This window comes from Sphaerodactylus townsendi, linkage group LG09 (assembly GCF_021028975.2).
Source record: "Sphaerodactylus townsendi isolate TG3544 linkage group LG09, MPM_Stown_v2.3, whole genome shotgun sequence".
NCBI lineage: Eukaryota > Metazoa > Chordata > Lepidosauria > Squamata > Sphaerodactylidae > Sphaerodactylus > Sphaerodactylus townsendi.
In genome coordinates this window covers 45,826,864-45,837,773 of record NC_059433.1, presented here as the reverse complement: position 1 = coordinate 45,837,773, position 10,910 = coordinate 45,826,864, and the positions used below count along the sequence as shown (strand labels likewise).

Sequence of the window (10,910 nt, the reverse complement as noted above, 5' to 3'; positions counted from 1 at the left end):
TGCAACTCAAAGGCACATTCTCCTTCTTTGCAGATGCCAAAAGTCTACTGACATCAGTAATCTATTCCTCTCATTCCCCCTTAGTTAGCTGTTTCTGGAGCCATTGGGTTGTATGTTCGCAGCTGATTGTGTTTTAACTCTATCACTTTATTATAAACTGTCCTGAGACCACCATGGGAAAGGACGGCCTATAAATCAAATTATTAATAAAATAAAATAAAAAAGAACTGTAAAGGTGAGAACTAGCACTTTGAATTGTGTCTAGGAACATATGGGCAACTGGTATAGATCTTTCAGCCCAGAGATGATACAATCCCTGTAGCCAACTCCTGATAGTAGACTGGCCCTCACATTTTCGACCAACTGAAGTTTCCAAACCATTTTCAAAGGCAGCACATAGAATATGTTACACTAATCTAACCTGGATGTGAACACAGCATGAAACACTGTGGCCAAATCATGCATTTTGACTAGGAACTATCACTTGCAAACCAATTAGACCTGGTAAAAAGTGCCACATGCCACGGAGGAAATCTTCAACCATAGACCAGGATGTCCCCAAGATGCTTCTCTGTTGACCAACAGTACCTCAGTCTTGTCTATATTGAGCTTTCGTTAATTGGGCCTCATCCATCCTCCAACTTTCTTAAGGCACCTATTCAGGATTTCAAGACCCACCTGGTTTAAGGAGAGCTAGAGTTGGGTGTCATCCAAATATAGGTGACACCTACTCCCAATCCCCAGATGACCTTTCCGAATGGTTTCATGTAGATATTAAATAGCATTTGGGGGGGAGGGGGTACAAAGCATGTGATCTGTGGAAAATTTTTGTTACCACCTTATGTACTATTATGTCTGAGCAAGAGGCAGCCAATTGGATACGTCCTAATAACATAACAGATAAAGAAGTCTGGAGATTCTGGAGAATATTCTCTGTTTTCAATCAATATGAGTGTAATGTATCTGTGAACCTACTTGACAAACAATAACAAGCAACAGTGTGCTTAAAGCATTTCAATGTATTCTTCCATATATTTAAATATCATAAATTATTACAATAGGCTAACATGGAAAACAATATTCCATAGATGAATAAAAAATTCACATGTAAACCATTAGTCTCCAAATGTGAGTGAAACAGGAACAGATATCAAATTGTCTTTCCAGACTCTGCCATGCTGGCAGCAGCTGATGGGAATTATAGTCCATGAACCTCTGGAGAGCCACAGGTTGCAGACCCCTGGTCCAGAGGAATCACTATTGAGCCAGGAGAAAAACCTTCCATTTGATTTGTAAACCTGGTTTCAGATCTGTGTGTGCAAATACATTTTCTAAACCCACTGCAAGGACTCACATTTGAAATTCAAAAGAAGGGTCAGGCTAATTTTTATTATTGCTACTGCCACTTGAAGAGAGAACAGCCATCTGCAGTTGACTGATCAAAAATATTCTATCTGACTAAAAGCAGGGTCAGCACTGTAATCAAACTGGCACAGCTTTTATGTTTCTGCTGGATTTCTCATGCTTCTCTATGGATCATGCAGATTCTGTGCAAGGAAATAAATACTCCGACCCTGAAGATAGTGACTTAGTAGACCAAATAGCACACACACAACTATAGAAATAGCACACACAACTATACAAATACAAATAGAAATACCTTGTGCATTCTAATTTATTATAAGCTAAATAAGCCTGACACTGTACAACTTTACTGCCCAATGAAGACAGTCTTTAAGTGGGATATTCAAATATTAGAAAGAGATCCCAGGCTGAGACTAGCATACATTAAGTTCTGCCTTCGCCCTACTGAAACCTATCCCTATACCTTAGAGAAGCCCTGCTTCTTATGCTCAGTCAGCTGAGGTGCACACGATGGCTATACAATAAATCCATGGCCTTGAGATTGTAAGATTCATTCCTAAACAAAACACATTTTTCTCCTTCTTACTGGCCTTTGGGCACTACGCAAACATGACCATTCAGGATTCATTGATTCACTCCACTAATATTATTTCTGTTGGCTCCTGTGGCTGAATATTTATATGAAATACTATTTTTATTAAACATTGTGGACTTTCAGATAATTGGCAGCTGCTTTGTGGAATCTTGTGGCTCAATGTAGTAATTAATCCATTGGAGATCAGGAAGAAAACAGGCTAGAGCCAAACTTTACAGGCACTGAAGTTTAAACCTGGTGTTCCCAGGGTTCAATCTCACACACTGTCTACTTCAACATGCTGTTTATGATCTCTTACTTATTTACATTAATTGACACAGCAGGATCCTGTGAGATGAAACAGTGTGAGAATTATTTTATTAAAACATTTATATGCTACATTTCCTCTTGGTTCAAGAAGTACAAGTTCAGACATAAGGTACTGTACTGATAGCATATATGTTTCTATAAGGCAAATACCAGAAACAATTTTACACATGTGGCAAGGCATTCTGTTGTTGGTACAAGTTTATATCACTGTGATTTATTTCAAAAAGATTGCATTGCATTTTGCAACTTTAAAAAATTGATAGTGTAATCCACGGTTAAAAGGGAGAGATCTGTAGGCAATGGATTGGATTGTATCATCTCAGACAAACCAGCAGATACATTTACGAAACTCTCCCAACAAATGCCAGAGTCATGGCTGTACATCATCTTGGAAAGACAAATAGTTTTACTGACAGTGGCAACTTAGGTTAGCCACAGAATAATTAAATAGGCAGCTACAAAATGCTGCTATATTAAAGGTAAATATAGTTGCCCACTGAGCTATAGCAGTACTCTAGGGCTACGAAAACAAATAGGATGTCACATTTTTATTCTATGGACAAATTTCCTCATGAGCAGGAACACATAAACAGAAAGTAGTATGTATTAATATTACTACTGTCCCTACCAAGAAACAGTGTGATTCATTCTGATAAAGCAACTTTTATCAGTCCTCATAAACCTTGATTGAACACACAGTGATAAGGTCTGTTTAAACTGTCATCTTCATGATAACGTACACAGAGCCTACTTGGGTCTTAGCAATGACCTGTGTTAAAGAGGCCTCTCCGAAAGTGCAGGCCTTATTGTGTGATGTATATCATATAAACAGTTCAAAGCTTCTGTAGCTGGTTTGTGTGGATGATTATAGGTGGCTGAAAGGTGGAGGTTGTCAAGCATGGATATACACATTCTTTTGTGGCACCAGCTTTAAAGGCCTTTTTCTTCAGAGCGAGTCTGGCTTTGGTAAAGGTGAATAGCTAGGGAGTGATGAGTGCTTTGAGCCAGAGTGACCTTCAGCACTTAGATTTGCAAATACAGACAACTTCATACCACCGTTTTGAAAATGAGAACTTTAATATTTTAACTATTAATGGTAAAACCAATCCCACCCCCCCACCCCGAATTTGAATGACAGGATATTTCAAGTGATGCCTCAGAAAGGATCTGCTAGAAGAGCTTTGTGAATTTAGCACATTGAAAGTTACAGTTGCCTTTAAGCTCTGACAGCAAATTTTGTTCAAAAATTATTTCAAACAACTGAAGCTTTTAAAGACATTGTTTTCTGTAGGAAAGGAGAGCCATTTGGTCTTTTAGGTTTACCAAAGCCAATGGCCACAGCGACCCCCAGTGGTAAGGCTAGGCAACATTCCATAATAACTTTTTTTTTGGTGGCTGTCAAGTCACAGCTGACTCATGCAGATACATAGGGTTTTCAAGACAGAGATGTTCAGAGGTGATTTGCCATTGCCTGTGTCTGTGTAACAGCCCTGGACTTCCTTGGTGGTCTCCCGTCCTAGTACTGACCCTCCTTTACTTCCAAAACCTACTGAGGCTGGGCTAGCCTGGGCTATCCAAGTCAAGGCAATGACAAATTAGGTGGCAATTGAATACAGAACACTGGCATTTTTTTTTATTTAAATAAGTGTTTAAATACATTACACAGAACATCAGGATTCAAACCAAGAACTGTTGCTTCACAGCATCGTTAGTTGCCGAAGCAGCACTCTGCGGTGACACGCTAGTTTAAAGCACCCCCCTCATCTTAACTCCAAGCCACAGATCCCAAGCCTGCTAACTGCTGTGTCTTTGGGTTTGGCCACTTCAATGCCCGTCTCTGCATAAAGGGGGCTTTGGTTTCTGCATCCCCAATGACTTCGTCGGCTATCAGGTGGTATAATTCGGACCCAAACCATGGCCTCTGCCATTAAGTGTCACAGTTCACCAAGGACAATGACAGAACTCTCAAGATAACCACCCTGGTTGCTATGAAATAAGGAGGGGTTGGAATGTCTGGGGCAGCTCCTGAAACAGCCAGGACATCCTTTGCCTTATTGGGAATTTTTCATGTAGAATAAGCTTCTGCCTTGACACCGCCATGATGGGGGCCTTGTTTAAATGAGGGACAGCGAGACGAGACAACATGGGCTCTTTGTCAGTTTATTACATTGCTGAGTTACGCTAGTCTAGACTAAAAGGAAACCTGATGTGATTACATTATGCAAGCTGGCTTGTTTTTAAACTAGTGACATGGGACACAAAGTTCTCTCATCGCAGGGAAGCCTCCTCCCTTGAGATTTCAGTGGCCCACGGATACTTAAAACCCATGAACCTTCAGCTGGTCATCTTTAGCCAGTCCAATCTCAACAAGGAACTGACATATGTTCTTACGCTGGTCCCCCTGAAGCTGAATCACCTCTCCATACTCTGGATGCTCAATCACAGTACCATTGCAGGCAAATTTCTTCTTGAAGGCCTTCACCAGTTTCTTTTTATCATAATCATCGGCAATGCCTTGGACTGTGGTGAGGGTTTTTCTGCCGTTCCTCTGCTGGATCCTTATATGGATGTAGTCTTCAGTTCCAGCAGGAAGTAAGTCATCACCCTTACTTGCATCAGCAAAGGGGTCGAAGGAGTGGAGGTTCTGGATAGCGGACATACGACGCGCTTCGCTTCCCTTCTTCCTGTGTCGAAGGCGGCAGCAGCAGGGTCGACGGCAGCGGCGAGGACGGCGGCGAAAGAACGCTTCAGCCTCTGCGGGGACGGCAAAAAAAGGGAAAGACGGCAGGAACACTGGCATATGCTATTTTGAGTAGTTCCCAAATATAGAACCATCAATTCAATTCTGTTTATATAGAAAACTAGCAGGGCCCGGCCACACGTTGCTGTGGCAATTGTCCTTCTCATCACAGTTCGCAACCCACACAGATGTCCATGCAGGTCCAATGATCCGCAGCATAGCCTTTCGGGGTAGTCAAATGGAATCCCTCTTTCCCTTTTCAATTCACATTGTTATATGGTGGTGTCTTTTTTTAGTATAAGGTAACCCTTTCCATTCCACAACGGAACTGTCCAGAGTGCGAATCCCGCTGTCCATGAGGCTGGTTGACACGCACAAGTTACTGTTAGCTTTTTATATATATAGAAGACAACAGAACTGTTAGAAGCTCATTGCCAATGGACATTCGTAGCTAAAATGGCACAGAATTGTACAGGAAGAAATTAATTGTTCAGAGCAGCTTGATGGTGAAGGATGCTGTCTGCATCCCTCAGGACATGGCGCAAGACAGAGAGTGTGTGCAAGAATGGGGGAAGGTGGAGAAGAAGCTGGAAGGAAGTTTCGTAGCAGCAGCAATGTACACATCAAAGGGATAGTGTCAGACCAGTAGAGAAAAGGTGCCCAGTGGCTTGATGCCCTCTAGCTACCTGTCTCATTGATCAGACTCCCTCAGTCATTGAGGCAGGAGACAGTGCAAAGTCCTTCACCTCCAACAGGTGACACCTTTCATAGCCTGTTAAGTTTCCTCTCTGAGTACAGGACTTAGGCAACGGCTAAAATGCCAAGATAATTTCTGTGCCCATTTTTATTTTATGAAGGAGCTCTATTTGTAGAAAAAGTGGTTGCGTAATAAGAGATCAGATCAGCATAAGGGGTCTGCAACCTGCGGCTCTCCAAATGTTCATAGACTACAATTGGCCATGCTGGCAGGGGCTGGTGGGATTTGTAGTCCATGAACATCTGGAGAGCCGCAGGTTGCAGACCCCTATGCTACAGCAGTGGCACTTTACTGGCAAAGGAGATCAATTTTTGGTGTTCCCCACCTTCTACTGCAGGTTCCCCCATTATTTGTGAGGGTTCTTTTCTCCCCAGGACCCAAACTTCAGGAGTTTCACTGCTGCTGGACAAAAAGTTATATTCTGTGAGCTTTGTTCTACTTACAAGAATTTGAATCCAGAGTAAATGAGTAATTTGATTAATTTCAATGACATTAATAGTACTACTCTATATACACAATTCACGACAAGAACATCCAGACAAGTAAAAGTTTAACCTATATGGAGGTGATTCATTCGTGCATCAATCTAGTTCGACAAAAACCACACCAAAATAATTGTACAAATTTTATTAATATAGTACATCGTTTTGTATTCCAAAGCTTAGACCTTATTAAGCATTTCTAATCAAAGCAGTTATGTAAAGCTATTAGCAATATAGAAATTAACTACATCCACATAAACAAATTAAATTTAATCCAATACTGTAATGTCAGCCTAGAGTGTACTGGAAGTTTGTTTGTTTTTTTCAGAACAGCAAAACTACATTTTGTCATGAAAATCTATACTGTGCTATAAAATATGTTGCATTATTCAAGCACTAAACACATTTGAGAAATCCTAGATAGCAGTCTCATATCTAGGAAATGTTAAGCAGGACTGAAATATATACATTTTAAGCGTATAGTGAATCTTACAGAGTTGCATCAAAAATAAGTGCTTGAGGTCAGGTGTAAGGACTGGCTCAATAACACAATTTGCAGCCTCAAACCACAGCTGAAGATCAAACGCAAGACCTTCTGCTAGCTCAGTATCACAAACCAATGGTACTTTGTATTGTTGAAGGCTTTCACGGCCAGATTCAACTGGTTATGGTGGGTTTTCCGGGCTGTGTGGCCGTGGTCTGATAGATTTTGTTCCTAATGTTTCGCCTGCATCTGTGGCTAGCATCTTCAGAGGTGTATCACAGAGGGAAGACTTTTCTCTGTGATACACCTCTGAAGATGCCAGCCACAGATGCAGGCAAAACGTTAGGAACAAGATCCACCAGACCAGGGAAACCCACCACAATCAATGGTACTTCGCTAACAACATTTGAAACCCTTTCACACCAAGTTGGAAAGGGACGTAAAATGGAGGTGTGGAGTGCAGGATTGGAGATATGACAGTCTGACAGGCTTTCTAGTTGCTACAGACTTCCCTACCAGTATAACCTCACTTGCCTGGTGTATTGTTGTAAGAAGCAATTATATAAATTACCACTGCAACAGAAAGAAATCTACACAGCGGCTTGTCTCACAGAGAATGCTGCCGTTATTACACTGGTGGAAGTTACATACTGCAGTTTCACAGAACTGGAGAACTAGATTGTTAACGGGACTGTTCAAATGATCTTTTCACATGGATGCAAATTTTGAACACTGTTCTGTATGTCTGAACTATAACCACAGTAATGTTGCAGCAATATCTAGACAAATTACAGAGTAAAAAATTTAGAACCACACGCATAAACTTAGCACTCAATATGTTCTGCACAAGTATATGCTATACAGACAATAGTTTGCCTTGAGGACAGAACTACACATTACTTCAATTTCATCTGTTTACTGAATGAGGTGAACATGCAGAGGTTACATTTTCCAGCAAGGATCAGTTGGAGGAACTTATGTTTCCCACATTTTCTGCTTTCTCTTTCACAGCTCCCTCAGCAAGGCCAGGTTCTAATACAGAAAACAAGCCATGTTGAGGAAAAACAGCCTGAGTCAAAAGGACAACAGTGAAAAGTAGAAGTACAGGGAATGTTATGAATTCTCTTGCTAGTTCGCTCAAAATGTCTCCATCTCATCCACATATTCAGGAAAGGCTGTGAGTTGAAGTAATGGGCAATTCTTCTTTAAGAACATGTAGAAATGTAGTGAATGAATGAAACCTCAAAGAATTTCGTGGTTGCTGTCTGTTCAATAGTTTTGCCAAGGCACAAAATGCATTCAGTCTCACATAATATACTGAAGATCGTCATATAACTGCGAAGGCGTTTCACAGCCCTGAGTGAAATTTCATACAATTTAAAAATGTATAAAGTTGGCACTAAAATATTAACAATGTTGTCATACAAATATATAATAAAATACTACAATATTATTTAGGTTACAGTAAGATAACAACATTGCATTTACATGTAACTGTGTTCATTGAGTGTCTTTTGTGCAGACGTTTATGGCCACAGAGAACTGACTAGGTGGTTTCCAGAAGCTCCTGAGTGCTTGGAGAGCTCCCCCATCTCATCAGGGGTCAAGAGCGAGTTGGTCTCCTGCCCAAACAGTCATGTGATGGAGACAGGAAGAACATTTCTCCTTCAGTTCTCCCTTTGCTGCTGTGGCAGAACACTAATGAGCCAAATGGCAACCCCCAGCGGGGAAAGGAAGGAGGAATGCAGGCTTGCACAGAACACACTTGATAAAAGTGTGACAAGCAAGAGCAACTTTGATTTCATCGTTGCGTCTTCAGTGCAGTCCTGCATTGAAGAGTAGCAAGCTCACTTATCATGGAGGTGGGTGTGGGCTTGTCAACAAAAAAAATGACTGGAAGACTGCCAGCAGGGTGTAGTGGTTAAGAGCAGAAGACTCTGATCTGCAGAACCAGGTTAGATTCCCCATTCCTCCACATGAAGCCTGCTAGATGACCTTGGGTTACTCACAGTTCTCTCAGCCCCACCGACCTCACAAGGGGTCTGTTCTGGGGAGGGGAAAAGTAGTCAATAGTAAGCCTCTTTGAGGCTCCTTAAAGGGAGAAAAAAGCGGGGTATAAAAACCAACTATTCCCTTCCTCTTCTTCTCCCAACATCTGCATCTTCCCTGGAATCCATATTGATGTTGTATTGCCAAAAAAAACATGGGTGAAGCAGACCAGGTTGCTGCTTTGAAGATGTCCTGGAGATCCACCCTGGCAAAGAAAGCAGCTGAAGAGGTTTGTGCCCTAACGGAACGAGCCTTAACTTGAAGGGGACAATCAACCTTACCACTGCCATTATTTAATTTAATTACAGAAACTACCCTTCTGGATTTGATCTGGGAGGAAGCAGCCTTGCCTTTATTAAATCCCGTAAAACAAATAAATTATACTGTGCGGAATTAGACTGTGGATGCACTAGCAATAAGCTTCAGCATCGAGAACTATCAGCCTAGATTGAGAGGTATTCTTAAGGGTCTTTGTGGCCTTCTTAACTGGGGGCTCAGAAGTTGAGGATTAGCACTTGTAAGTTGCCCACTCTTCTGGCTATGGTAATGGCTCCCAGAAAGGCAGTCTTATAGGTCAAAATTACACTTGGCCATTGGCTTAAAAGGTTTGGATGTCAGTCTGGACAGCACCAATGAAAGACTCCATTGTTGGACAGGTCTCTTGACAGGTGGGTGGATATTGTTAAGTTAGACAAGGGTTGAGCAAATAGAGAATGTGAACCCACTCCTAAATGAAAAACAGAAAATGCTGACAGATGCACATTAATTGAATCTGTGGAAAGTTCAGAGTCCTTAAAAAACAACAGGTCATCAAACACATTGATGAGCAAACAGTTCTTGGGTACAATCCCCTTGCTGGCTGCCCATCTCACGAATCTGTCCCACTTGTAGGAGTATTATTTCCTAGAAGAGGGCTTCCTAGAAGACAGCAAGATCTCCTTAACATTCTGGGGCCACAGCTCTAGTGCACAATCAGCCATGCTGTTAGGTTGAGGGTTGGAGCACTGCAGTAATATAGACATCCCAAATGGAGGAAACCGAGTACCAGTGGTAAGGCATAAGACACCCCTTTTGCTAGAGTTTTGACAATCAGGAACTATGGCCACTGTTTCAGTATGGGGTTATGAGGATGCAGCTGGCCCTGTCAGCCTGTATCTTCGCTACCACTTTGTTCAGAAGGGTGAAAATATGTATAGGAATGGCATGTTCCATGCAAACTGGAAAGTATCCCCCAGGGACACCACTCCTGTTCAAGAGCAATATCTCGCATACTTCCAGCTGTGATGCAAAGCAAACAGATCTATTTGCAAGTGGCCCCAGAGCACAAATAGATAGGATGGATTGAATTCCTAATCTGTAGGGGCTACATTTCCCTAGTTAATGTGTCCACTATCACATTGTGTTGGCCTGTGATGTGGTTGGCCAACAGGAACATTTGGAGTTAGTTGGCCCACTGACAGATCAGAGTGGGTTTTTTTCACAAGTGCAGTGACACAGCCCCACCCTCTTCGTTGATATAAAATCTGGTGGTAGTGTCTTCAGTCCTGATGAGGATCTTCTGCCCAGACAAGAGATCTGCAAATGAAACAAGAGCATACCTTACTGCTCTTATTTCAAGGCGCTGTATGTGATACGATTGCTCTATGGATGACCAGAACCCCTTGGTGTGAAGACCCTCACAATGGGTGTCCCATTGTGAGCAATCACTTAAAAGCTGGGCATCAAACGACACCCCCCATGGGGGTACCTTGCACTGGATTATTTAAAACTTCCAATCAGGTCAGAAGTCTGATGACCACTCTTGATATGAACAACCTCTTATGCGGCTGGTCCACTGATGGATAGTGCCTGTGAATGAACCAGATTTGAAGAGGCCATAGGAACAACCTGGCATGCTGTACCACTGCTGTTGCTGAGGCCATCAGTCCCAGTAACCTTTGAATAGAAAGGATAGACTAGAGTCTCCTGGTCTTAAAGGCCCTGACCATCTTTTGGATTGCTACAGTCCAACCAAGTGGTAAAAAGGCTCTGAATTTAGATTTTTTTGCTGTTCACCATGAGGCCTAGCTTTTGCAAAGTAGGTAATATGAAGGTGATATGGTTAGCCAGTAGCTCTCTGGATAGGGTCA

At 42.0% G+C, this 10,910-nt stretch overlaps 1 protein-coding gene across 1 annotated transcript; it reads right to left on the bottom strand.

The window, feature by feature from the left end:
- Positions 1-4,413: 4,413 nt before the first annotated feature.
- On the bottom strand, positions 4,414-5,053 carry LOC125439362 (eukaryotic translation initiation factor 1). The gene has a single exon (XM_048508456.1). The coding sequence runs from the start codon at positions 4,926-4,928 to the stop codon at positions 4,587-4,589; it is 342 nt and encodes a 113-aa protein (XP_048364413.1). The 5' UTR covers positions 4,929-5,053; the 3' UTR covers positions 4,414-4,586.
- Between the last annotated feature and the right edge of the window lie 5,857 nt (positions 5,054-10,910).